The sequence below is a fragment of the Sorex fumeus genome, unplaced genomic scaffold, assembly GCF_029834395.1.
Source record: "Sorex fumeus unplaced genomic scaffold, SorFum_2.1 ptg000029l, whole genome shotgun sequence".
Taxonomy (NCBI): Eukaryota; Metazoa; Chordata; class Mammalia; order Eulipotyphla; family Soricidae; genus Sorex; species Sorex fumeus.
The window spans coordinates 16,791,178-16,818,098 of record NW_026606086.1 but is presented as its reverse complement, the minus strand read 5'-3'; the positions used below and the strand labels follow the sequence as shown (position 1 = coordinate 16,818,098).

Sequence of the window (26,921 nt, the reverse complement as noted above, 5' to 3'; positions counted from 1 at the left end):
CCCCTCCCGGAGCCCTGGCCTGGGATGGGTCAGCAGCCCTTGTGGTTCCTTTCCCCTCCCCTTCCCTGGCCACTTTCCCCGACACCCCGATGCTCTTGGATCTGTTCCGTGGGCCCCTCGGCTTCTGACCCCAGAAGCCTTTCTGGGGGTCTCCCAGCCCCTCCCACTGCTGTGTCACTGGGCAGGGGTGTTGTGGACAGTCCTGGGCTGAGGGCGGCCTTTGTGGTTCCCCCTTCTCCCTACCTGGCCTCCCGAGGTCAGCAGCCTGGGAGTGCAGCTCTGTCCTCTTGCCCTGAAGGGCCACACGCTGGCCACCTCCCGTCTAACCCTTGACCTGGCCCAGGGGCCTCCGGGCGCTGCTGGAGAGAGTCTGGACCTCGGGCTGGTGGCCAGGGCAGCACCACTGCCCAGGCCATCCTGGGCTCCCCCACCCCGCAGGCCCCCACACATGCTGCAGACACGTGGGAGGCGGGGCTGCCCGTGCAGAGCGGATGGAAGGAGAGGAGAGGCGGGAGGGAGAGGGGCCTGTGCCTTCGGAAGGGGCTCCTGGATGGGTCCCTTCGGGGTCAGTCTGTGCAGGCCCCGCTGCGCGTGTGCGTGTGTGTTCAAGGCCCCGCCCCGCCCCTCCGCCCATCGCTGGCGCTCAGCCCCGCCCCTGCTCCCCCATCCGGACCCGGGATTGGCTCGCCCTGGGGGAATGTGCTGGAATGCGGGGCCGTGGGCCGGGGGTGCACGGCCGGCTCAGCCCCCCGCCTGCGGGAAGGTCTGAGTGCGCGGGGCGGGGCGCGCCCATGGGCCGGCGGGCGGCCCGCACTCCCGGCCCGGCCAGCTCACCCCGGCCGCCTGGGCCGCCCTCCGGCCGCCTGGGCCTGGCCAGCATGGCCCCCGAGGCCCGCCTCTGACGCGGCCCCGGGCCGCCGGGACCCCCGAGAGACTCGCCCTGGGTAAGAGGCGCCGCCTTGGAGTGGCCAGGACGGGCTGGGGGAGGGGGGGGCGCGTCCAGCGCGGGGCCGAGGAACGCCGGCCCTGCCTGCTTCCGTGCATAGGGTCTCCCCCCCACGCCGGCCTGGGGGTGTCCCAGGATCCCTGGCCCAGACAGGCGGTTCTGGCTCCCGCTGGGGTGCTTCCCAGTCCGCTCCCCCCTCCCCCTTTCTGCCGTGGACCAGCCAGGCTCCTGCCCCCCCCCTCCCCTCCTGAGCAGGGTCCGTCTGGCAGGTGTGAAGGCACAGGTCCTGGAGCCAGGGCTGATGCTGGCGACCGCCCTGCCCTCCACGTCCCAGGGGGCTGCTCGGCGGGTCTCCGGCAAGGGGGCCCTGGGGTCACTGGTGGGTCAGTCTAGAAAGCAAGTCTGTGAGCAAGGTTTCCGTGGAGATGTGGAGTGTGGGGGTCAGGGCGAGTCAGAAGGCCCGGAGTCTGCTGCCGGGCGCCAGCGAGCCTGCTGGGATGGTCCCCGTGCTTGAGTGGGTGCCCTTGTGGGTGCCAGCTTCAGCAGGGCAGAGCGTGCACAGCGGGTGGGACATCTGCTTTCCATGCAGCCGGCTCGGGTTTAACCCTAGCACCCTGAGCCTGAGCCGAAGCTGAGTGCCGTCCTGGGTGCCTTCACGGGGGTGACCTCCTTCCAGGTCAGCTTCTGGGTAGGGGACGCAGGTCGTGGTGCATCAGGATCAAGAGTTTTATTTCTTGTTAAACTCGGGAAATGCCGTCACATAGGCCGGTCAGTGATGTGGCCTGTGTTCACATTGCCATGGCAACCTCCAGAACTTTCCATCCGCAGGAGCCCCTCCCCCTGGGCTCCTGCACCCCTTCCCCTGCGGTGCCTGAGCCGCCAGCCCGGGGCACCTCTGCGGCCTGCTGGAGCCTGTCCACGCCTCTGGTGTCCTTCCCAGGTTGCCAGTCTCCCCCCCTCCCCCGGTTTCAGCAGTGGCCGGGTCACCTTCCCACCTCCCGCTGCTGCCCCCGCACCCGGGGCAGGCTCCCCCTGCGCCCACCCGCCACCCAGCCTTTGTCTGCGGCGGGAGGGGCGCCGCCCGCGCAGCCCGCAGCAAGCAGCCCCCGGGTTGGCACTCGGGAGCCTGAGCTGCGGCTCCCAGCCGACCCCTGTGGGTGGGGTGGGCTCGGGTCCGTGAGGGGGGTGCCCGGTGCCCGCCCTGGCACTGGCCACCAGGTGAGGAAGCCCCCCAGCCCCTGACCTGTCCTGGACCTTGCCAGGCCGGGGACCCCTCTAGCACAGCCTCTTTGGGGGCCCGTGGTGTCAGGGGGGAAGCACGGCCGCCGTGCCCGGGCGGGGACCAGCCCTGCTGTCTCAGGGCGCAGCCCCCCCGCCAGGGGGACAGGCGACCAGGCACTGCTGGGCACGGGCTGCCGCCAGCCTGACTGTCCTGGGCGCCGGGTGCGCGCTGTCCCTTTAAGACAGTGCTCCTTTGTGCTGCAAGCTGAGCACTCTGCCCGCTGTTCTCTGCACCACGGGCCTTTGATGCTCAAGCCCCCCTGGAAGGTGAGCGGCTGGGGAGGGGCCGCCCGCCTGGCTGCTCCCTGGGGCGGAGGCGGCTTCTTTCCTGGGGGCGGCCGCCCTCCCGGCACAGACGCACGCGTGGCTGCGGCACGTGGCGGGCGGCGGGCGGGGGAGGGAGTTGTTTGTTGCTCTGCCATCTGGCCCACGCGCCCGTCCTTCCCCTTGAGCCCGCTGCAGTGCCATGGGCGCCCTTCCGGGCCCCTGGGCGCACTGAGCCCTGCCCTGCCCTCCCCACCCTGGCTGAGCCGGCTGCTCTGGGCAGGGGGCCTGGCTGGAGGACCCTGCTGGCCTCCGCCGCCGCGTGCTCCGCAGAAGAGAACGCTGGGCAGAGTCGCCCGCCCCCCCACCCCCGCCCTCCGTTCAGTCTGTAGCTGTCTGCGGCACAGCATGGGGCAGGGGCAGGGGCACAGGCCGGGCTGTAGAGGGCACGGGGGGCACGGGCTGCCTGTGGGTTGAGGGCATAGGTAGGGCTGGAGGGGGCTGGGCAGGGCTGAAGGGGTCAGGCAGGGCTGGAGGGGGCTGAGCAGGGCTACAGGGGGCCGGGGCAGGGCTGGAGGGGCCGGGCAGGGCTGGAGGGGGCCAGGCAGAGCTGGAGGGGTCAAGCAGGGCTGGAGGGGTCAGGCAGGGCTGCAGGGGGCTGGGCAGGGCTGCAGGGGTCAAGCAGGGCTGCAAGGGGCCGGGGCAGGGCTGTAGGGGGCCAGGCAGGGCTGGAGGGGACAGGGCAGGGCTGGAGGGGACAGGGCAGGGCTGGAGGGATCGGGCAGGGCTTGAGGGGGCTGGGGCAGGGCTGCAAGGGGCCAGGGCAGGGCTGGAGGGGCCAAGCAGTGCTGCAGGGGGCCAGGCAGGGCTGCAGGGGGCTGGGGCAGGGCAGGCGGGTGGCAGGGCGTCTGGTGATGACAGGAGCTGTGGGGCAGCGTCGCTCCCACCCCCGAACACTGATGGCCACGGCCACGCTTCCGAAGACAGTCACTCCGGGCTCCCACAGGGTTCCGGGGCAGGGGCCCTCAGGGACTGGCCCGCAGCCCAGTGCCCGCTGCCTGCCCTCCCGGTGTCCCCGTGCCCTTTCACATCGCCTCAGGGCAGCCGCTCACCCAGCAAACAAGCTGTTCTGAATGGCCCCTTTGCCCTTTTCTCTTGGTGTCCTGGCCACACCCAGCGGTCACTCTTGGCGGGGCTCATATGGGACTGGGGGCAATGGCACGCCCTCCCTGCTGTGCTCGTGCTGGCTGGGGCATCTCCTCCTTCAGTGCCCTCTCGTGGCCTCTGCCTGCCCTCTGGGCTTTGTGGCCCAGCTGCTTGGCATTAGGGGACAGTCTGGCCAGCGCCCTGGGTAGAAGGACCCGCAGATGGATGGCACATGTGGTAGAGCATGTGACTGGCAGCACGAGGCCCTGAGTTTGGCCCCTGAGCATTGCTGGGTACAGGCTGGCGGCCCCGATTAGCCCCGGGTCCTCCTTGGGGTTCTGGACTGGCTCCCCCAGGCGTTGCTGGGTGATTGGTCCTGGGGACCAGAGCCCCTGGCCCCGTCATCCCCCCTCATAGCATTGGGGTGTTACCTGGGGCTGCGCCCGCAGCCTTCAGCTGTGACCGAGGAGGGAAGGGCGGCAGCCTGTCGCAGACTTGGGAGCCTGTCGGATGGCTGGGGGCGTGTGGACCCAGAGAGGACACGCCGGAGTTTTGGCTGGCAATGAATGCGCGTTTCCAGGGGAGGGATGAGGCCCCGAGGGTCCTGGTTTCCAGGGGGGCGGGTGAGAGGCCACGAGGGTCCTGGTTTCCGGGGATGAGGAGGCCACGAGGGTCCTGGTTTCCGGGGGAGGGGGCCAGGCCTCCCCCGAAGAGCTCCTGGAAGAAGTGGCCCTCAGCGTGCCCAGGGCTCTGCCTCTGCCCAGGGCTGGCCCTGGCCCGGGGGTGGGTCCTGTCTGTCTGCCCCTCTGGGCCGGAAGTGCTGGGTGCGGGAGGACACTCTCCCTGGGGCAGCTCACCCAGTGGGGAGGGGAGGGAAGCCAGCGCGGGGTAGCTGAGTGCCCGGCCCCACCACCCACAGGGTCTCCGCTAAAGACCACCTGAGGGAGGGTGCTTGTGGGGGGTGAGGAGGGGTCCTTGCCCAGCCTGGGGGAAGCTTTGCAGAATTCGCCCAAAGCCTCTGCAGCCCCAGATGTGGGCCCCCGGTCACCTCCCCTCGAGGGCGCTGGACAGGCCCCAGGGGCCAGCGGGGGCCAGACTGTCCCTGCTCCTCACTGGGCCTCGTGCCTGGGGGGCACCTCGGGGGGCCTTCTTCCCTCAGGGGTACCCCAGGCGTCCCGGCCCCCCGCCCCGGCTCACCCCAGCTCAGGGGCCAGTGTCCTTAGATGGTCCCTTCTCCACGCAGTGCCCAGTGACCTGACCCCAGAGGAGCGGCAGGAGCTGGAGAACATCCGGCGGCGGAAGCAGGAGCTGCTCGCCGACATCCAGGTGGGGGCAGCTCCGCGGTGGGCGAGGCTGGAAGGCTGGTCGGGTTTCCTCAGACCTGCCCCGAGCCGTCCCCAGGTTTCGGGGTCTCGTGGGCATTTTCTCCCTGTGGCGGGGGTAACACCCTTGCTGTCCCCTGTCACCTTGCAGAGGCTGAAGGATGAGATTGCAGAAGTAGCCCATGAAATTGAGAACTTGGGGTCCACGGAAGAGAGGTGAGTGTCTGCATGTGTGGCCCGGGGCAGCAGCGGGAGGCGCATGTCGGCGCCCACCTGCCTGCCCTGCCCTGCTCAGACTCCAGGCCCTTCCCTCGGTCCGAGGGAAAGTCCCTCCTACTGGCCCTGTGGCGCTTCCCCTGCGGTGATGGGGAGAGGGAGGGGTTGTGGGGACCAGCGGGGGGTGCGGGCTGCAGCGTGGCCTCCCCCCCGCGGGCCCTGTGGACCCTGCAAGCGTGGGTCAGGGGCGGGGGTCTGTGGGAAGCTGCTTCTCCCCACTGCGTCCCTGCTGTCCCCGGCCTGGAGTCCTCATGCCCTCCCTTCCAGAGTAAGAGTCCAGGGGTCATCAAAATGCAGAGCTTCAGGGCTGGAGCAGTAGCACAGCGGTTAGGGCATTTGCCTTGCACGCGGCCAACCCGAATTCGATTCCCAGCATCCCATCCGGTCCCCTGCGCACTGCCAGGAATAATTCCTGAGTGCAGAGCCAGGAGTAACACCCCTGTGCATCACCAGGTGTAACCCAAAAAGCAAAAAAAAAAAAAATGCAGAGCTTCTCTGATGAGACAGGGGCCAGAATGTAGAACAGAAGGCACTTGCCTTGCATGTAGCCCTCCTGGGTTCAAGTCCCTGCACCCCTGTGGTTCCCCGGGTCCCACCGGGAGTGATCTCTGACCACAGAGCAGCAATAAGCCCCAAGCACCCCAGACGTGGACCAGAGACAAAGCCAAGCACGAGGCCAAGTCAGTCAGGACCAGGGGTGAACATTTGCAGCTCTACCAGGACATGGGGTTTCCCCAGCCCCTGGGGATGCCAGGCCCCTGCCCATCCTGAGCCCCCACAGAGGGGAGAAACGAACGCAAAGCCAGAGCGGCCATCAGAAGCAACGCCAAGAGCTGAGTCCAGCTCAACCAGGGGCTGGCTCTAGAGCCCCTCCTGTTCTCAGGGTCCCTGAGGGCCAGCATGAGTCCCCTGCACGCTGTGTCCATCCTGGCTGGTTCTGCATGGCCTACGGGCAGCTGCACTCTCTCTGGCTCTATCCTCGGGAATTGTCTGGAATAGGCCGGGCCGCCACGGCACCAGGGAGAGCGCCCGTGCTCGGCCGAGCCTGGGGGTGCCGTGCCGAGGATGCCCGGCCTGGTGCTCACAGGCTGTGGCCCCACAGGAAAAACATGCAGAGGAACAAGCAGGTCGCCATGGGCAGGAAGAAGTTCAACATGGACCCGAAGAAGGTAAGAGCCGGGCGGCCACGCTGCTCACCCGCCTTCCTGCACGCAGTCTTGTGCCAAGCAGACCGCTGACACGGGCGGGCACCATCAGACCCTGAAACCCCCCCAGGGCCTTGTGGCGGAGCGTGTCAGCTCCTGTCACTCTGTCTCTCCAGGGGATCCAGTTCCTGATCGAGAATGACCTGCTGAAGAGCACCTGTGAGGACATCGCCCAGTTCCTCTACAAGGGGGAGGGGCTCAACAAGACGGCCATTGGCGACTACCTGGGGGAGAGGTGAGGGGGTCAGCGGGCGGGGGTCTCTGAGGGGGAGAGGGGAGGTGTCGGGGGCCTGGGGAAGACCCTTTCAGCCCCCAGCACTGCCCGGAGTGACTCCAACAAGCAACCTGCTGCAAATAATCCCCAGCCCCTGTCAGGGTGGCCCCGCATGCAAGGAAAGGGGTCCAGTAGGAAGTCTCTGGGGGCCCCTCTGGGAGAGCAGGAGGAGTGGGACCCCATCTGCCCACCCCCGTCTGCTCCTGACCCCACCCCCGCCCCGCAGAGACGCCTTCAACATCCAGGTGCTCCACGCCTTCGTGGAACTGCACGAGTTCACAGACCTGAACCTCGTCCAGGCGCTGCGGTGAGTGCCCCAGCCCAGCCACCCAAGGGCGACAGACCTGTGACGTCCCCTGAGGACTGACGCCCCTGTCCCTGTCCCCTCCTGCCTGTCCCCACTCAGGCAGTTCCTGTGGAGCTTCCGGCTGCCAGGGGAGGCGCAGAAGATCGACCGCATGATGGAGGCCTTCGCCCAGCGCTACTGCCTGTGCAACCCCGGGGTCTTCCAGTCCACGGGTGAGCAGGGCCTGCTCCTTCCCGCGGGCGGCACCCAGGTGGGCGGCTGGCTCACCTCCCTCTGCGTTTGCTTGACTGTCTTTTTCGACGTCGGGGCCACGCCCAGCAGTGCTCAGGCTTCCTCCTGCTGTGCTCGGAGACCCTACTGGGTGTCAGGGATTGAACCTGGGGCAGCCTCCCCTGTGCCCTCCCTGGGAACGTGCGCCCCCCTCACGGCCCCTCGCCCCACAGATACCTGCTATGTGCTCTCCTTCGCCATCATCATGCTCAACACGAGTCTGCACAACCCCAACGTAAAGGACAAGCCCACAGCTGAGAGGTTCATCGCCATGAACCGCGGCATCAATGATGGTGGCGACCTGCCTGAGGAGCTGCTCCGGGTAGGAGGGGTGGCAGGCGTGTGCGGGGGGTGTGTGTGTGTGTGTGGTCACTGTGCTGGTTTCTGCATGTGTGTGAGGTCTGAGGTCGCTGTGCTGGTCCTCATGTTTCTGTGTGTGTGTGTGTGTGTGTGTGTGTGTGTGTGTGTGATCACTGTGCTGGGTCCCTGTGTGTGTGTGTGTGTTGTCACCGTGCTGGTCCCCATGTGTGTGTGTGGGGTCACTGTGCTGGTCCCTGTGTGTGTCAGGTGTGTGTATGGGGGGGGGGCGTCACTGTGCTGGTCCCCGCGTGTGTGTGTAAGGTCTCAGTGCTGGTCCCCGGGGTGTCTGTGTGTGTGTATGTGTACATATGTATGTGTGTGTGGTCACAGTACCGGGTGTCTGTGTGTGTGTGTGTGTGTGGTAACTGCACCGGGTCCCTGTGTGGGTGAGTGGGGGGTGGTGTGCGTTGAGCCGGGCCTGCTGCTGAGTTGCTGTCCAGCTGCCCTTTCTGCCCGGCGTGGGTTTGGGGGTGGCATGGAGGATGGCCAGCCCGGGCTCAGGCCTGCGCTGTCCCGCCCAGAACCTGTATGAGAGCATCCGGAACGAGCCCTTCAAGATCCCCGAGGACGACGGCAACGACCTGACGCACACTTTCTTCAACCCCGACCGCGAGGGCTGGCTGCTGAAGCTGGGTGAGCGCCGGGGCTGCCCGCCCACCCGCTCTCCCTCCCGGGGCAGGGCCCCCCCAACCCCCTGCACCCGCATCATCACGTCCTTCCGCCTCGGGCTCCCCCTGCGTGCATGGCCCGGCCTGGCTGCAGCACCCACCACAGACGCTGCCCTGCCGGCACCACTGCGGCCCCCCTGCCCGCTCACCTCTCTGGCCAGTGCGGGCGGCTGCAGGGGCCTCGGCGAGCCCCTCCTCGCTGGCCTCCAGCTCCTCCTTCAGTGCTCACCGATTCCTGCTCGGAGCCCGAGGCTCTGACGCTCTGCAGGGCCACACCCGGTCCCAGCCGCCCTGCCTGGTCCCCAGGACACAGGCCCCCGTGCACATGAGCAGATGTGGACAGTGCGGCTTGGACACTGCTCTGGGGGAGCACTTCCCCACGGGCACTTCCTGCTGCAGTAGAGGCCGGGGTGCTCCTGGCACATCACGTCGCGTGACAGTGTCCAAGGAATTTGGTGTTGGTGACCCTGACTGCACAAGTCTGGCCTCCCCGGAAGCTCCTGCGTGCATGGGCTGCTGTGTCTCAGTGTAGCGCAGAGTTCTGGGTGCTGGTGTTGCAGCCCCTGGGACTGAGGGTGTTGGAGACCCCAGGACTGATAATGTTAGAACCCCGATACCGATGATATTTGAGCCCCCGTCCGATGGTGTTGGAGCCCCTCATCTGATGGTGTCGGAGCCTCCCGTCTGATGGTGTCGGAGCCCCCTGTTCTGATGGTGTTGGACCCCCTATACTGGCTTGGAGCCCCTGTCCAGTGGTGTTGGAGCCCCCCCGTTGACGGTGTTGGAGCCGCCTCTGCTGGCTTGGAGCCCCCCGCAGTGCCTTCTGTAGGAGCAGATCCCCCCTGCCTGTACTTGGTGTCCACACCCGCGTGCATGTCCTCAGATCCGCGTGTCACAGGCCTGAAGCCTCAGGCCCAAAGAAGGGCGTTTCCTTTCTTTGCTGTCTGGTTTATGGACAGGCCCATGAATCTGAGGTCTCTGGGGATGAGTTCTGCCCCCTGGGGCCAGGTGTCAGGGGCGCCTCAGATCTCGCCTCAGCTGGGTGAGACAAGGCCAAGACCGGTCCCGACTGACCTTGAATGCTTGCCCCTAGAGCTCTCCCTCGGTGCCTGTTTCTGAGTGCTCCCCTTGGTGCTCCCCCTTGGTGCTCCCCCTTAGTGCCTGTCTCTTAGTGCCTGTCCCTTGGTGCTCCCCCTTGGTGCTCCCCCTTAGTGCCTGTTCCTTGGTGCTCCCCCTTGGTGCTCCCCCTTAGTGCCTGTCCCTTGGTGCCCCCCCTCGGTGCTCTCCATTGGTGGACCCCCGCCCTCAGTTGGGAATGTCTAATGCACTTGCAGATAAAGGAGGCAGGTTTGATTTCTTTGTTTTAATTTTCTTTTCTCCCTCATTTGTATGTTCCCATGATTTTGGCTCTCCTTTTCCTTGCCCCCAACTCCAGGAGGTATGTAACCGCCACCTGCTCGCTCGCCGCCCCCGCCCGCTCCCCAGTCATCGCTGCCACAGCTTCCTGTCTCGTTCCTTTGCCTCTTCTGCTTTTAACCGCTGCTGCTGGTGTCCTTGCTGCTTCCGGCGTGTTTACAGTCCCTGGGGAACTGGCCAGGCCCCGGGGTCTCCTACAGGGACGGGAGCCGCCCACTGGGCAGCCGGGCCCCGAGATGGCACGTGGCCTCGGGAGGGCCGGCAGGGCCCCCGGCTCCTCTCTGAGGTCGGGTTTGCTGGACTCAGCTGGACACTGAGCTGGCCTGGCGTAAAGGCAGTTCCGGAGGGCAGCGGGGCTGCCTGTAGGCTGACACCGGGGCCCCAGCTCGGGCCAGCGCAGACTTTCGGGGTGCCTGTTTGCTGTTCCGCAGGGACTGTCCTGGCTGTGCATTGGCTTCCTGTCTCGTCTGCCTCCTCGCCCGCGCCCACAGCAGGCGAGGAGGGTCAGCCTGGCTTCCTCCATCTTCCTCCATCTCCCTCCTCCTGCCATCGGACCCCGTTCCATGACCCCAGACCCCCAGTACTGCCCAGTGTCCTGGGAGGGGCGCATGGGCCGTCTCAGGTCACGAGGCCTTAGCCTCCCGGGAGTGGCCGGCCCGGGCCACCTGCTCTTGGGTGTCCTCTGCACCCCCATGCAGACGGGCGCCACGTGGGGCCCAGCGGGTTGGTTGCCTCAGGCCTGTGTCTCGCTCAGCCCCCCTCTGAGCCTGCTCTGTAACTGACTGGTCATGGGGTCTCCCCGGGGTGGCCCCACCAGGGGGCCTGGGCACCCCGGCCTCATTTCCTCGATCTGCCTGATGGCCCCGCTCTGCCCCGGGGGTCACACTCGCGTGACTCTGAGCAGGGCCGGGGTCTCTGTGGCCGGGCACCAAGCAGTGCTCCCAGCAGGCCTTGAGGCCTCTGCCCTGGCATCGTTGGGTGGGAGACTCCCGGGTGTGCTGCCTCGATCTCCTGCGGGGCAAACCGCTGTCCCGAGAAACGCTTCCCTTACCAGGGGCCAGGTGGGAGCAGGCAGCTGTCCACGCAGCCTCTCCCTGGGTCCCACACCTTGGCCGGGCACAGCACCCCCCTCCGCGCTACCCCCAGCGCCCTTGGCCAAGGCCTGCCGGGAGCTCTGGCCCTGGGGGATTTCTCAGAGGGGTGCTGCCAGCGGCCGGGAAGGGGTCCCAGTGGGGGCGACTGAGCTCTGACCCTGCTCCCCGCTGCCAGGGTGCGGGGCTGGGCCCCCCGCCAGCCGCTCTGCTTGTGCCCTGCACCCCCGCCCTGCTCCTGCCGTGTTTCCGGGGGCGCCATCTCTGCCTGTGGGGTCTCCCGGCCCCGTCCAAGGCGGTGACTTTCTCTGCAGGCGGCCGGGTGAAGACCTGGAGGCGGCGCTGGTTCATCCTCACTGACAGCTGCCTCTACTACTTCGAGTACACCACGGTGAGCCGGGGCAGGGGGTCCCAGCTGACCCAGGGGTTGGGGTGGGCCGGAAGGCGGTGACCCAGCAGTGCCATGTCCCCCTCAGGACAAGGAGCCGCGCGGGATCATCCCCCTGGAGAACCTGAGCATCCGTGAGGTGGATGACTCCAAGAAGCCGGTGAGGCCGGGGGCGGGGACAGGGGGCTGGAGTGGCCCTGGGCTGCCCCCCGCTTCCTTCCTGCCACCCCTCCCAGTCTCCACCCAAATGTCTGGCGGTGGCACATGGGCGTGCCCGACGTCCATCTCACCGTTTCCCTCTCACCCCGCATCCCCAGAACTGTTTCGAGCTCTACATCCCCGACAGCAAAGACCAGGTCATCAAGGCCTGCAAGACGGAGGCCGACGGGCGGGTGGTGGAGGGCAACCACACGGTCTACCGCATCTCGGCCCCCACCCCCGAGGAGAAGGATGAGTGGATGAAGTGTGTCAAGTAGGTACCAGGCGGCTGCGACCGGTCAGCTCGTCAGGGGCCGGGTCAGCAGGGAGCGGGCGGCAGGCAGTGGCCAGCGTGCTGTTGTGCTGAGGGTGGGCAGAGAGCATGCCCAGCTCTGGCCACAGTGGTCGCGCAACCCCAGCTCAGTCACTGGGCGTGGCGGGGAGACTCAGCTGGGCTTCCGGGGACAAGCCGGCTGAGGTCTGAGGTCTGGCCAGGGAAGCTGGTGTCCCTCGGGGCGGGGGGCAGGGGGACTGCCATCTCGGGCACTGCAGGAAGCCGGGCTCTGGGGCCTTGCCAGGACCCCCCCCCCCCCCCCGGGAGAGGGTCAGGGAGAACAGAACCGGGTCCTGAGGCCGCAGAGTGGCTGAGACTTGGGGTGCAGCTCGGGCTGGGGGTGACTCCCCCCCTAACCTGCTGTGTCGCAGCTGGAACCAGGCCAGCGCTGGCACGGCCAGCAGTGGACACAGGTGGCAGCTGCTCATCATCTCGGCCTGAGTCCCTCCTGCCTCAGGCCAGGCACTGCCCTGCTCAGGGCCGGGTGTGGGATCTGTGCCCCGGCGGTAGTGAGTGTCTGTGGAGCTGGCCCGTGGCCACTGCCTGGCCCTTCCCGCGGGACGTGCAGTGGCCGCCACTCAACCTGTCCGTCCGCAGGGCCGCCATCAGCCGCGATCCTTTCTACGAGATGCTGGCAGCACGGAAGAAGAAGGTCTCATCCACCAAGAGGCACTGAGAGGCACGGCTCCGTGACGGCTCGTGACTGCCCTGTGCCGCAGACTCGGCCTCCCCGCTCCCGGACGGCCTTCGCCCCGCCCAGACCCTCCGCCCGTAGTCAGTGCAGCAGGCCTGGGATGGCCGAGAAGCCGTGTCTCTCCAAGAGCAGCCAGGACAGACGGGCGGGCAGGCCAGCAGCCCTCACCGCATGGTGGGGCCGGCAGCCGCGCCCCTGGGGCTGATCTGCGTAGGACAGAGGGTCTGGGGAGCCCCCACGCAGCGAGGACTCAGCACAGACGGGGCCTGCCAGAGCTTTTGGGGCTGCAGGGGTAGCGGCCAGCACAGCAGGCTAGGAGCTGCTTCGCCATCCAAGTGCCTGGAGGGCACTGTGGGGGAGGCTCAGGAGCACTGCGGGGAGGTTCGCGGCCACGCCCCCAACACGACTAACCAAAGCCACGCGCTACCCGAGGCCCCGCTTGGCTTCCGCCTCCCCAGCTCCAGCCTCGTTTTAGAGGACAAGCAGGCCCGGCCCCACCTCCGGCCCGCGCTTCCGCCGCCTCCCGCCCGGCCCACGTGGGGGGTGCTGAGGACGCACCCCTCCCCTCCCCGTGCACCGGCTCTGGGGGGCTCGAAGCGCTTGTTCTCCTGCCTTCTCTCAGGGACTCTGGGCAGCCCCGGGCCAGCCGCACCCCACCCTGCAGGAGGCGCTCATCTCTGGAAATCGCTTTTGTAGAGCAGCCTGTGGGGTGTGGGGGACCCTGTCATGCATCTCCCCCTGGGGTGCCCAGGTGGGTCTGCCGGCCCCGGGCACCCCCCAGGGTGTTCCCGCGGGCACTGGGCCAGTGTTCCCTATTTATCAGAGGTGTAAATAATCCATGTATAGTTTTCTCTTTTAGATTATTTTGTATTTGTTTAAAAAAAAGTTTTGTCGAAATATAGACTATAAAGAGATGACTGAAAGTTGTTGACAGGGTTTTTAAAAAATTATAACTCTCCCGACTGTTTGGGGTTTGGGTTTTTTGTTGTTACTTTGTTTTTGATTCTTGCATTGTAATCTAATGCCACGGAGCTGCAGCAAATAAACTCAGACCTGCCCCAGCCAGCTGGCACCTGCCATGTCCTGCCTGAGCCTGCTGGGGTGGGAGAGAAGGGCCCGGGACAGACGCTGTGGCCAGAGACCCCACGCCTTCTCCTGCCAGGGGGCGCAGGTGGTCGAGGTGGGGCCATGCCCCTGGGTGCTCTCAGGCCCTGTGGGAGCTGGCCAGCGCTTCCCAAATGATCAGCATCCCCAGAGGAGGCCACGCCATGGAGGTGGGGAGACCCCCCTGTGTTTGGCAGGGTGCTTGATACGACCATGGAGGTGGCCACAGTATCTGCTAGCACCATAGGGAAGAGGCTTGCCTTGCACACAGCTTGTCTCCGAGCACCGGCAGGAGTGCTCCCTGAGCACTGCCAGGTGTGGCGTCGTTCAACAAAAAGCAAAATGCAGGGGTGGGAGAAATTAGCGGGTTAGGCACTTGCTCGTCGCCCTGACTGTGTCCACGCCCAGGCCCCTTCAGGCGTGCTCTCAGCACCTTCAGGCACGGCAGAAACACTGAGGAAAGTCTAGTGGCTGAGAGGAGTTTCCGCTGGCTGGTCATGAGGACCCCCAGCCGTACTCATTCAAATAGGGGCTCCTTGGGACACGAGGCGGGTGGGGGCTTCCCGGGTATGGTGAGGGGATCTGGGGGGTTTGCTCCACAGAGACCGGGACCCCACAGTGACCCAGACACCCTAGGGGCCTATTGGCCGGCATGAGGTGGAGCGTGCATGGGGAGACTTGTGTCCCAGGGGCTTGTCGCCGGCTCCTGCAGACCCAGGATCAGAGGAGGGGCGGTGGGAGGGGGATGAAGCCGGGATTCTGGGGGTGGAACCCCCTTATTCTGGCCTGAAAGATGGCCAAGCCAGGCCCAGGGAGCTGGCAGGCCTCCTTGCCGCTGTCCCAGCTCGCTGGGCCGCAGGGTCTGCAGAGGAGTGCCGGGTTTCCAGGGTGCCTTGAGAGTGGCATCTACTACAAGTGGGGTGCAGTGGGTGGGGAGTTAGGGACAGGGAGTCGGGGGGTGAGGAGTACGCCAGGATGGCAGGGAAGGGGCCTCCTCGGTGTCTGTAGGACAGTCCCCCTTGCTGGGCCCCCAGCCCCCTCCTGTCCCCTCGCCAGTGGAGGCTTAACTTCTTTCTGTCCAGGCTGGGACACTCGCACCCGACCCTGGAGCTCTGCTCTGCCATGAAGGGGAAGTGTGGGGGCTTCCTCTCTGCCCCTCCCTCGAACCCTGCTCTGTGCCTGTCAAACTGGGGGCAGGCAGGGGTTCGCCCCTGAGATCCTGGGGGTCCCACAGCCTGAAGCAGTTACTCTCCGGCCGCCACAGAGAGAAGGATCCCCAGCCCGGAGAGTTCCGGGGGCCGGAAGGGCTCTGACCCAGGAAACGCCCTGCACAGGCCATGACCCTGGAAAGACCGGTGGTGGCCGGCCAAAGGCCTGGTCCTCAGGCTACCGAGGAGCAGAGGCTCCGGGTGGGGCTGAGGGCAGGGACATGGCACGGAGGTCAACCCCACAGCACAGTCCCAGGGCCCCCCGTCTGCCTGGTACCCCCGATGGCAAGAGTGGGTGCAGGGCCAGGGCTCCCAGGTGAAACCTTCATTTCATAGAGTGCACACACACTCCCTCTCCCTCTCTCCCTCCCTCCCTCTCCTGCTACCGGCCCCCCCATCAAATCTGATTTGTTCTTCCAGATTTATCCAAAGCGGCAACTAACTGCCCTTCACAAAGCAAAGCTCTGCCTGGAGCCACTTCTATTTTGGGACCCTGGGCAGCTGCTCCAAAGGGAACGTTTCTTGGCAGCTTCAAATATCAGCCATGGCTCCAGTGGGCACCGTGCATACACACACGCTCTCACATGTATGCTAACACATGCACACATGTACTAAAAGTCACACATGTACGTTAACACACATGCACGTTCTCACACGTACACTAACGCATGCATACATGTATTAACAGTCACGCATGTATGTTAACACATGCACATGCTCACACGCACACATAATAATGTCACACATGTATGCTAGCATGCATGTACTTGCTCTCACATGTATGATAACATGCACATGATCTCATGCGTACACACGCACAGTTCCATGCTAACACATGCACACCCATACACTAACACATGCACGGGCTTTCACACTAACATGCACATGCTCCCTATATGCTAATGCGCACATATATGCAAGTGCATTGCTCTCACATATACTAACATGCACATGCTCACACCTATGTTAACACATGCACATGCTCTTACTCTGTATGTTAACACATTTTCACTTAGATATGCTAACAACACATGCGCATACACAAACATGCTAACATGCAATATTCTCATGCTAACATGTGCTAGCACTCATGTACATATATGTGACAGCTCAGCGCACATGATCACACTCACATGCGTGTGCTTCCCTCCTCCCCCTCCCTCCCTTTCACTCCTGGGCGTCTGAGCAGGGTGGACCGGGAGGCCTCCAGCTGCCCCACCTGCCCCGGCACTCAGCTCGGGCCTCGCCAGCACAGGCCGGATGCTCAGAAGCTTCTGCTCGATGCGCTCAGGAAGAGTCTGTCCAGCCAGCAGCCTGGCTTGGTGGGGGGCTCAGGCCCCCCTAGAATCCACCCTTGCCCTCGGGGGTGGCTGATGGGCCCGGGAAAGCCCCCTGCTCCGGGTGGGCAGCCGGAAGCTCCATGTTGATGCTCGCAGCCACAGGTCGTGCGGCCACAGGGCCCGGGTCAGAGGTGAGCCGGACTGCCAGGGCTGCCCGCTCACCTGGTTCTGCAGCACACGCAGAAGCACCTGAGCCCTCCAGCCCGTCCCCACGGCCAAGAACAGCGTCCGCCTTAAATAATCCTTAGGCCAGACGCACTGGGGGCCACCGGTACCCACACCCCTCCCGGGGTTCCCCAATTAGTTTGTTCTTTACACAGAAGGACCCTGGGATTTGTAGTTCTGTCTTAAGCAGACACCAGGCAGAGCAGAACTAGAGAGGGGCACAGGTAAGGAGACCGCCAACCCTCCTCGGACGGGGTGGGGCAGGCTTGCAGGCTGGTACTGGCTGCTCCTACTTCCCTCGGTCCATGGCCGGGGGTTACAGTTCAGCTCTGCCTGCCAGGCCCAGCCCTGCTCACCGGGTCCAGCACTGCCTCCTGCTGCTCTCCGCTTTCCCGAGGGGGAGAAAGGGCGCTGGTGCTTCACTGTGGGGGAGCTCCAGCCCACCTGGGTCCCTGCCCTTACCCTCAGGCTTCACTGAGTCCCTCCGGGGGATTTCTGCAGCTGTGGGAGAGACTATTCTAGAACACCACTGGGGCTCTGGGGATGATCCCAGAGTGAAAGGAGCCTTTGTCTCGTGGGCCCGTGGGTCAGGCAGGGCAGGCGCGTGAGGCCCTCCCAGCCCCCCTTTCTCCTGTTTCCCGGGTTCAGCAAGGGCACAGGGCAACTGGCCTGAGCAAAGGGGTGGGGGGGCCAGGCCCTCCCCCCTTGTGGGGGCTTAGAGGACATCTGCTCTGCCAGGTGCATTTCTATGCCCCCGTCACCCCCCCATGGGGACAGTGCCCGGCAGTGGCAATACGGGCCTCTTCCTTCTGGTGCGGCGGGCCTTGGTGCCCTGCAGGGAGCTGGGCTCCCCTTTGCCTGGTACCCCAGTGTACGGTGTTCCTGGCAGCGCCCCTGTGCCAAGCCAGTCCCCACTCCCCAACCCCAGGCCACAAGTGTCCATGGGGCCTCAGCCGTGGGCGATGCAGTCAGGGCTGCACTGGCCGGAAGGGTGGCCGGAGAGCATGGTCACACCCAGAGTCTGGGGGGCCGGGGGTGTCGGTGAGGGGGGTGAGCTGCGTGGAGGGGCCCTGCAGAGACACAGTGGCGTCAGGACAAGTGACACGTGTGTGGGAACAGAATGGCACAGCGCAGCTGTCACGCCATGGAGCAGCGCTCTGGCCAACTGTGGGGCACAGACAGTCATGGGGGACCCCAGGAAAGAGTCTGAGGGTGGGGGAGCCCCAGGGAAGGGCCCTGGGAATGAGGCACTTCCTGTTGACAGTCCTTATGCATCTGGGTGGGAAGAGCGAGGTCCCTGAGTGGGGAGAGAAGGGGAGCCGGGGGGGGGGGGGCGGAGAGCAGGGACCCTGGGTGGGGCCGGAATGTCTGGGAGCAGATAGACCCTCCGGGGAAAGAGGGGTGAAGGAGCTGGCTCGGTAGGGTGGGAAGTGCGGTACAGCGCAGGCATGGAGTTGGGTGGCAGGAGGTGTTGGCTCTTGGGGTCACGGCTGCTCACCCTGGCGCCCCAGCAGAGCGGGCGAGTCACCTGCTGCCCGCCCCCACAGGTGTCTGGTGTCTGGGTGGTTTCCAGGCCGGGTGCTCCCGGAACATCACTGAGCCTCTGTTTCTTACACAGGAAACAGTGAACCCAGAGTCCCTGTGTCCCCAGATGGCCCTTTACTACCATGGCGCAGGTGACCAGGCCCCAGGCTGCTCACAGTTCTGGCTCTGCAGCCCCTCCCTCCAAGAGCCCGGCCCCTCACTGTGCTCTGTCTACCAGGCTGCCTCTCCCCCCTCCCCCACCCAACAGCGTTTGGAAAGCTCAGTTCTCTAGTTCTCTTGATTTTTTTTGTTTTGGGAGCCGATCCTGACAGTGCTCAGGGCTTACTCCTGGCTCTGAGCTCAGGAATTACTCCTGGCAGTGCAGGCTTTGGGCAGAGACAATGGCCGGAGCAGCCCGTAGGAGCAAGGGAGGTTGTGAGCCCCTGAACTCCGGGACGACACTGTCCCCAGAGGCAGAGAACTAGGGCTGAAATTCACCAAGGTAAGCCCCCTGCCCCCGCAGCACCTCTCCCTGGGCTCCTGCCTCTGTGGGGGAGGCAGGGAGGAGAGGGGACCCTCTGCAGTTGTATCCGGCCGTGTAGAGGCAAGCTGGGGTGGGCTTGTTGTTGGTCACTGGGAGACTGTAACAACTGTATTATGAACAATACTGTAAACCATGGTGTTTTAAAAAATTAAAAATTGAAAAAAATAAGCGGTGATCTGAGTGGTCTTTTAAAATGTTTTTGCTGTTGTTTTGGGGGCCACACCTGGTGATGCTCAGGGTTTGCTCCTGCCTATGTACCGGAATCACCTCTAGGAGGCTGGGCGCAGGGCAGCTGCATGCAAGGCAGGTACTACCCACTGTACTATCTCTCCGACAACCCCCCCCCAACCAAATTTTAAAGAAAAAATATTTGAGGGAGTGAGCTGAGCCACACCAGGCAGTGTCCAGAGGCCACGCCTGGCTCTGCGCTCAGGAGTGTCCCCTGCTGGCGCTGCAGGAACCGTGGGTGATGCCGGGATTCAAATCTGGGTTGCAGTTCCCTCTCTGTGCCCTAATTGGGCTTTATCCGGGTCATCTGATTGGTCCTTATCTAGGTGATTTGATTGGTCATTTCGGGTGACCAATCAGAATGGCGGACTATGGGCCACGCCCAATCAGACGGCAAGGGCGGGGCCAGGTAACCTATATAAGCGCGATCCCCCCAACCCGTGCGTAGGGAAGTTGTGGAGGGTCTGCGGGCAGCCGTTGGCAGTTGCTGTGCGTGGTCTCCTGTGGTACGGCAGCTGGTTGGGCCCATAATACCTTTCCGTTCGGCTCCGAGTCCAAGTGATCCCCGTCCTGGCCAGGACATCTCGGCCAGGGTGCACCTCACACCTCACTCGCTCTCACCGGGGGATTCGCCGAGGGAGAACCCGGGAAGGGCCCGCGGGAGGCAGGGTTCTGACCCAGCGCTCCTGGGTGGGGCGTGAAGAGGATGCAGACGCGACTCTGACTTGCACAGCCCGTGGTCCAAGAGACCTCCCCCTTGGGCAGCTGAGCCAGAGCCCTTTTTTCCTGCCTCAAGTCAGTCAAGCCCCCGGAGAAGGTTCTAGACGCCCCTGGTCCTCAGGTTCCACGGCCGTTGGAGCTCTTGGTGGCAGGGGCCATTTCCTCTGCTGGTGTGGGAAGGGCTGCCAGGCAGTCCCCCGTTCACTGCTGGAACTGTGCTGAGCTGGTGAGCACCCCTAGCGTGTGAGGGTGCCGGGACGGAGACCCCTGCCCGCCCAGAGCTGCCCGTGACTCCCAATGCCCCAGTCCATCGTCCCCTGCCCCTGACTACTGACGACTCGGGCAGCCCCCAACCCTGCCCCCAGGAGCTGACCGTCCCTAGGCACACCACCAGGGCAGAGCTGCTTGTGTACCCGGGCTCCAACTGCACCCCCAGGGATGGAAGAGAGACCTGTGGGAGAAACGGGAGGTGGGGTCCCTCACCCCTAATGTGGGGGTGCGCTGAGCCCCTCCTCAGGCTCAGAGTAAGCTGGTTCCAAGACAAGAGCTCCCCCACATCCCTGCTGCACCTCGACGGGGCTGGGGAGAAGGTCCTGATTTCGGGGGGGTGGGCATCACAGAGTTGGATGGGGGCGCCCAAGCTGCCTCTGCAGGGGCTCAGGGGCTGGTATGATCCGCCCACCTGGGGGCGCTCCTGGACCACGCTGAGCCGTTGACTCTGCTCCACAGTGGCTCAGTCTTGAAACACCGTTTGGGTGAATTCTGGGGCATCCCTGTGCGGGGGCTGCTCTGCCACGACTCCCCCAGCCGCCGGCAAGAGCTCCGGCAGGGGACCCCCATCCCAAGGAGCCGTGGGCAGGCCTGAGGTCAACTCTGCTCATGGACATCTGATTGGGCAGGCAGGAGTTTTGGGTGCAAGGCCAGAGTGACAGTCCAGTGGGTGAGGCACTTGCTTTACATGTGGGCGACCCAGGTTTGATCCCCATACGGTTCCCCCAAGCCCGCCCAGGAGTGATCCCTGAGCCAGAGGCAGCAGTAAATCACCGGGTGTGATCCGAAAACCAAAACCAAGTTGGGTGCGCCTGGCCAGGGCCCCCCACAGTGCTCACGGGCCATCCCCCTTCTCTGAGCTTGCCGATAGCTGGGGTGCAGTGTCTTCCTGGGCCCCCCTGCACCCACACACCAACCGTCCTGATCCTCGTCCTGTTCTCCAGCCTCCTCAGCTTTGTGGGCACAAGTACAAAGGCGCCCCCACTGTGGTGTGGCCACATTCCTCAGGGGCAGCCCATGGGGGAGCTGGTTCCAGCTCTCCCTGTTCCCCGCCCAAAGCCGCCCCTTCTCTCTTTTTTTTTTTTTTTTGCTTTTTGGGTCACACCCAGCAATGCACAGGGGTTACTCCTGCCTCATGCACTCAGGAATTACCCCTGGCGGTGCCCAGGGGACATACGGGATGCTGGAAATCAAACCTGGGTCGGCCACGTGCAAGGCAAATGCCCTACCCGCTGTGCTATCCAGCCCCCAGCCGCCCCTTCTCGAGGGGGCTTTGTGGGAGCAGGAAACTCGCCAGAGCCTGGGAAATGGAGCTACTCCCACTGTGCTCCCCGTGCAGGACAAGGCCGCGCCATGACCATCACCCAGGACGTGCGGCTGGAGTACCTGGAGGCTGTGTCGGGCAGCATCCTCAGGTTCAAGCCCGACCGGTGGAACAAGATGCTGAGCTCGGAGGAGAATGTGGCCATTTTCACCGACTTCCTGGAGAAGCCGGACACTCAGGTGCTGGTACTGACGCTGAACCCGGCCGGCCTGATCGTGCCCTGCCTGGGCTTCCCCGCCAGCCTTAAGACCAAGGGCGTCTACTTCATCAAGAAAGTGCCCGAGAGCCTGCGCAAGGACACCTTCAAGGAGAAGCTGCTGTTCGGGGACATCAGCCCCATGCCCGTGGAGCATCTGATCGCGGTGGTGGAGGAGGTAGGTGCCCCTGGCTCAGGCACCGCGGGGAGCCCTACCCTTCCAGCAGCGGGGGGGAGGGGCGCGGTAAGGCACCCAGCCCACTACGGCCAGCTCACTCCCTCTGGGCAGCACCAGGACCCTGAGCCAGGCTGGGGGAGCCCATGCCCATAGGCCTCCGGCCCCCCCAGCGGCATGAGGTGGGCATAGCAGGTATACGGGTGCTTTGGTCTGTCCTTAGGGACCCAAGCTGCCTCTCAGCCTCCTCCAGTGTGACGGGGGAGCTGAGACAAAAGGACCCCAGAGCCCTCAGTTATCTTCAGCACCTTGGAAAAGGCAGTCCCAGCCTGAGGCGGGGGGTCAGGAGATGCAGCCGGGGTGCTTGGGGGGCACACGTGCCCTTGGCCGTGCAGAAGCCTGATCTCAGCCCTGGGTCTGCACCCCATCCCGCCCCACCTCCTCCTGCCTCAGAAGAGGGGTTCAGCCTGGTTCCCTCCCTCAGGTCCTCTACCCACTGCTGAGCCAGAGTGAGAACACGAGCGGCTGGCCCCGGGTGGTCTCGGAGGACATCGTTAAGCAGGCCCACCGGCTCAAGAATGAGATGTTTGTGATGGGGGGCAAGGTGAAGGGCAAGACGCTGCTGCCCATCCCCGAGCACCTGGAGAGCCTGGACGGCACGCTGGAGTCCATGGAGAGGTAGACACCGCCCCTGCCCCGCCCACCCAGTCCACTCCCTCCTGCTTCCTCCATGACCTTGCCCTGACGGCTCTGCCCCCTGGCTGGCCCCGCCCCGGAGCTGGTAGCCCCGCCCCAGAGCTGGTAAGCCCACCCCTAGAGGTGATAGGCCCCGCCCCTAGATGTGATAAGCCCCGCCCTCATAAATGATAGGCCCCGCCCCTAGATGTGATAGGTCCGCGCCTCTGTTCCCCAGACCCAGCATCCCATCGCTCTCACACCCTCCGATCCCCCCTTGCCCCATGCCTGATGCTGCCTGACCCCCAGAGCTGACCCTGAAGGTAACCATGGCATAAGACTCAGCCCAAAACCCCAGGTGCCAGCTCTGGCCCTGCTTCCACAGGTGCACTGGGTCCCGTACCTCCCCCACCAGGTCATCCCGCAGTCCATCTAGGGCTGGGGACATCCAGCTTTGGGGGGGGGTGTCTCAGCAGGGTCCCCAGGGACACGTGTGCTGGGTGAGGGGCTTCTGAGGGGACACAGCATGATAGGGTGACCACTTGAGAGTTGGGGCACGACAAAGGGCAGCTTCTGGGGGGGCTGCGCACAGGCAAACCGTCCCCTGGCCCCTGAGTCCTCCAGTGTGGCCTTGGCGTCCCTGCCCTCCCCAGTCCACGGAACTGGGCAGGGCGTGGAGCCTTCAGGTATGTGGAGATGCTGGGGTGGCCCCACCAGCAGAGCGGGCAGCACCCTCCCGCTGTGAGACGGCCTTCCTCTGGGCCTCCCCTGGGGGGCTGCTGAGGGTCCACAGGAGGAGCACGGGCGCCGGCGGTGCCTCTGACCGGGCTGGCCCGCAGGATCCCCTCCTCCATGGACAACTCGCTGCTGCACTCCATCGAGACCATCATCATCGACTGGACGCACCAGATCCGGGACGTGCTGAGCAAGGACTCGGCGCAGATGCTGCTGGAGGGGCTGCACCCGCTGCCCAGCGTCGAGTTCGACTTCTGGGACTCGCGCCTCATGAACCTCAAGTGCATCCACGAGCAGGTGCGGGGGCGCCCACCGTGGCAGGGGGCGCCGCCAATGCCCGGGGGCTGACACGCCTGTCGCCCTCGCAGCTCAACCGGCCCAAAGTGAACAAGATCGTCGAGATTCTGGAGAAGGCCAAGAGCTGCTACTGGCCGGCTCTGCAGAACGTTTACCTGAACGTCACTGAGGGTGAGCAGTGGCCTTGCAGGGGCGGGGCTCGTCACTCCCGGGGTCACCGGGCGGGAGAGTGGACCCGGCCGGGAACCAGCATCCGCTCGCCTGCTCAGGCCTCAAGGAAGCCAACGACGTGGTCCTGTACCTGAAGCCGCTGCGCATCCTGCTGGAAGAGATGGAGCAGACGGACTTCAGCAACGTGCGTGCGTCACTTCCGGGGCGGGGCCAGGGCCAGGACCCGCCCCTGCCCGCCTCCGACCCGGTGTGTCCCCGCAGGTCCCCACCTATATCGCCAAGGTGCTGTTCACCATCGGCTTCATCTGGGCCAACTCGGAGCATTACAACACGCCGTCTCGGATCATCGTCATCCTGCAGGAGTTCTGCAACCTGCTCATCGAGATGGTAGTGGCCCCGGGCCGCAAGTCCTGGGCAGTGCCAGCCCCGCCCTGCTGAGGGTTCTTGCTCCCCCAGAGGGGCTCTGTGGGGCCACCCCCCTCCGCGGAGCAGATGCTGCCAGGCTGGGGTGGGTCTGGCGTCCCTCCCCCAGAGCGCCCACACCCTAAGCCTCTTCCCCTGAGCACTGGCTGAGGGCCCCCAAAGGAGCGGCAGGCTGGGGATGGACTGGCACGGGGACAGGCCCGGTGGTCAAGAGGGCATGCCCTCTCCCCTCAGACGAGGACGTTCCTGAGCCCGGAGGAGGTGCTGAAAGGGCTGCAGGGCGAGATCGAGGAGGTGCTGGTGGGCATCTCACAGTCGGTGGCCGTACTCCAGGGCCTGTACCACGCCTACAGTCACTGCTGCACGCACATGGGACGCTTCTTCAAGGTGCTGAGGCCACAGGCGCACATGGGCGAGGCTGGCAAGGAGTGGGGGGAGGAGGGGGCGAGGACAGTGATGTGAAGCAGGGCAGCGACTGGGGGCGTGGCGAGTAGTGAGGGGACCTTGAGGTGACGCCCCTGCTCTGTCCAGGACAAGGACCCGGTGCCTTGGGAGTTCCCTTCTTCCTTGGCCTTTTCCAGAATGAATTCCTTCTTTCATCGCCTGCAGACCATCGAGGTAAGGCTGGCCTGCCCGCGTTCTCCCCCTCCCCACCCCTGAGGGATGGGGATGCAACGGTCCATGCACCACATGGACATGGGAGTCCCTGGGCTGCAACGTCCCTGCATCCGGGACCTGTCCCCTGCTGGTGACACTGCCGAGGCCCAAGGTCAGGCGAGGGAGCAGGACCCGGGTTGTGGGATCCCAGGAAGCACTTTGGGGTTGGGGCTGGATGGCATATGGGAAAGAGGCTTGGGGCGCAGTTGGGGAAGGAGGGGGCAGTGGTGGTCCACTCTCCTGATCCTCGGCCGTAGACCTTTGGGGGCAGTGACCCTGCATCGCCCGTTCAAATGGGGAGGCCACTGAACCTCGGTTTTGCTTCTCCTTTGAAGCTTTTTCAGAACCGCCCTCACTGCGGTGATGGCCACCTTATTGCAGGGTCGCACATGGGGGCTCGTTGGGGCCACAGTGTGGATTGCAGGCTGGACTTGGGTAGGGATGTCTGATGGAACAGGGCCCGGTGGTTCTGGATGGACAGAAGCAGCAGGTGTGACGCCACATCTGAGAGGCAGAGCCATGGGAATGGAACCACAGGGCAGGGCAGGAACTCATGCACTGGGCTGTTTCTCTCCCATACCTGGTGGTGCTCAGGGTGGGGACATGGAACCGTATGGGGTGCTGGGGGTAGAACCCCAGTCGACCATGTGGAAGGCAAGTGTCCTCCCCTGGTACGACCACTTGGTCCCCTCCCCCAGAACCTTTACAAAACAGCGATTGAGTTTCTGAAGCTGGAGAAGATCGAGCTGGGAGGGGTGCGGGGAAACATCCTGGGAAGAGCCATCACTCAGATTTACGACGAGGTCTTCGAGCTGGTGAAAGTGTTTGCTGAATGCAAATATGACCCACTGGACCCTGGAGACCAGGTCAGCAGGTGGCTGGGCAGTTTCCTGGGCAGCTGCCCCAGAAGGGGGAGAGGCAGCTACAGGCATGGGGGTCCCTACACTGTGTGTGTGTTTGGGGGACACACCTGCTGGTGCTCAGGGACCATACGGGGTACAGGGCATGGAATGCAGGTTGGCTGTGTGCGAGGCCAAGACCCTCCCTGCTGTTGCCTTGCTCCGACCGGGGCCATGGGGAGCCCCACACTGCTGCACAGGGCCTGGACAAATGCCCGAGGGCAGGCACAGAACTTGGGCACAGCCGCAGTCCTGGGGGTAGCACCTGCCTTGTGACGGGCGACAGACAGCATGCGGACTTTTATGCACTTCAGAGCTTTGATGAGGATTATGCTGATTTTGAGACCAAAATTAAGGACCTGGACCGGCGGCTGGCCACACTCTTCTCCCAGGGATTTGACGACTGCTGCTGTATCGAGTGCTGTGCCAAGGTAGGGGCTGGGGCCCCCACTGGTGCCAAGAACCCAGAGCTGAGCTGATTGGTACCTGCGTTTCGAGGTCGGGCCCTGGGCCAGGAAGGATAGCCCCTCCACAGCGCCCTCGGAATCGGAGGCCACGAAGCCTGGAGCTGGCCGTGAGCTGCTCCACTCACCCTTTGGTGCACGCAGAATGGTTTGCTGGGTCCTCCTGGACAGCGCCCCAGAATTTTAAAGGAGCGAAAAGGAACAAAAGGGGCTGGAGCTATATAGCACAGCGGGGAGGGTGTTTGCCTTGCATGCGGCCAACCTGGCTTCAATCCCCGGCATCCCATATGGTCCCCCGAATACCGCCAGGAGTAACCCCTGAGCATCGCCGGGTGTGACCCCCCCAAAAAAATGAACAACAACAAAAAAAGGAACAAAAGTCAGAGGGCAAGGCTGCTGTACTGATGCTGGGCAGGACTGAGGCCAGCTCATGGGTCGCACGCCCTCCCTGGGATCCTCGAGCAGTGGGCCTGAGGGGGCACACAGGCAGCCCCCAGCCCCATCCAGGCTCTTGCACACCAGCCTTCCTTGCCATTTGCCAGATCTCAGACTTGTGGGCAGCTGAGCCACCTGGCCAGGTCCCCCCCCCCACCCCGTGACAGCCTCTTTTCCCAGGGTGCCCAGCTCACCCCGTCCTGGCCGCAGCAGTAAGAGGCTGGGAACCAAGACTGCCTGGGGGCTTCTGCGGAGTTTCCGGCTGTAGCCTGTCACTGTCGTAGCCGCCACACGCCGACATCCATCCACATGCGTGTGGGGGTCACGCTGGCTCCTGCAGAGTGGAGGTGCCCGGGGTCTCGTCCTTGGCACTGTGCCCGCTCTGCTTGTTGGCAGAATTGGTTCCTTCTGGTTCTCGGATGGGGCTTCACTCATGGGCTGTCCCCAAGGGCCACAGGCCTCCCATCCTGGGCTCAACCGGTTCGGGGGTGGGGGCCCATGCTGAGTCAGCTTGGCCCACCATGGGTCTCTAGGGAGGGTCCTGTCGCCCACACTCCCTGCAGCCCCCACGAGGCTCCCAGCAGAACATGGTCCTGGGATCTGTGTCACTGTCCCACCCCCTCCTCCTCTGCTCCCGGAGGTGCAGCTCGGTGACCCTGGGGCCCAGCCTTTCTTGCTGTGAGAGAAATGTTGGGGGCCCCTGGTGGGTCCTCCCAGTGGGGTGCCCATGCAGCTTCCCAAGATGACGTCAGGTGCCTAAGGTCGAGCTCTGTCCACGGGCACGCGTGGAGCTGCAGTCTAGGGATGGCAGAGGGCCTGCTGTACATGGGGTCAGAGAGGGTCCCCAGGGAGTGGTGACACCCCCAGAAGGCCCAGGAGGAGCCCAGTTCCACCGCAGACCCGGACCCCCTGGCTGAGGGCCTCCGT

General features: G+C 64.7%; 3 protein-coding genes across 4 annotated transcripts in view; 2 read left to right on the top strand and 1 right to left on the bottom strand.

The window, feature by feature from the left end:
- Positions 1-26,921, top strand: part of CYTH1 (cytohesin 1) — a 112,915-nt gene that overhangs the window by 10,863 nt on the left and 75,131 nt on the right. The window contains exons 2-13 of one of the 2 annotated variants that reach the window (XM_056115790.1): positions 4,881-4,963; positions 5,111-5,175; positions 6,338-6,404; positions 6,557-6,675; positions 6,941-7,021; positions 7,121-7,233; positions 7,465-7,613; positions 8,173-8,284; positions 11,141-11,217; positions 11,303-11,374; positions 11,532-11,686; positions 12,344-12,423. In XM_056115790.1, coding sequence (XP_055971765.1) covers positions 4,881-4,963; positions 5,111-5,175; positions 6,338-6,404; positions 6,557-6,675; positions 6,941-7,021; positions 7,121-7,233; positions 7,465-7,613; positions 8,173-8,284; positions 11,141-11,217; positions 11,303-11,374; positions 11,532-11,686; positions 12,344-12,422 — 1,172 coding nt within the window. In that variant the 3' untranslated portion in view covers position 12,423. Of the gene's footprint in view, positions 1-4,880; positions 4,964-5,110; positions 5,176-6,337; positions 6,405-6,556; positions 6,676-6,940; positions 7,022-7,120; positions 7,234-7,464; positions 7,614-8,172; positions 8,286-11,138; positions 11,218-11,302; positions 11,375-11,531; positions 11,687-12,343; positions 12,424-26,921 lie in introns of both variants that reach the window. The other variant, XM_056115789.1, reaches the window with a different exon arrangement.
- PGS1 (phosphatidylglycerophosphate synthase 1) overlaps positions 1-26,921 on the bottom strand; it is a 305,261-nt gene that overhangs the window by 218,425 nt on the left and 59,915 nt on the right. The window lies entirely within an intron of this gene.
- DNAH17 (dynein axonemal heavy chain 17) overlaps positions 20,897-26,921 on the top strand; it is a 51,661-nt gene continuing 45,636 nt past the window's right edge. Inside the window, exons 1-10 of the mRNA XM_056115755.1 lie at positions 20,897-21,241; positions 21,723-21,916; positions 22,753-22,945; positions 23,017-23,116; positions 23,215-23,300; positions 23,378-23,503; positions 23,774-23,926; positions 24,071-24,157; positions 24,895-25,062; positions 25,410-25,526. Coding sequence (XP_055971730.1) covers positions 20,897-21,241; positions 21,723-21,916; positions 22,753-22,945; positions 23,017-23,116; positions 23,215-23,300; positions 23,378-23,503; positions 23,774-23,926; positions 24,071-24,157; positions 24,895-25,062; positions 25,410-25,526 — 1,569 coding nt within the window. The remainder of the gene's footprint in view (positions 21,242-21,722; positions 21,917-22,752; positions 22,946-23,016; positions 23,117-23,214; positions 23,301-23,377; positions 23,504-23,773; positions 23,927-24,070; positions 24,158-24,894; positions 25,063-25,409; positions 25,527-26,921) is intronic.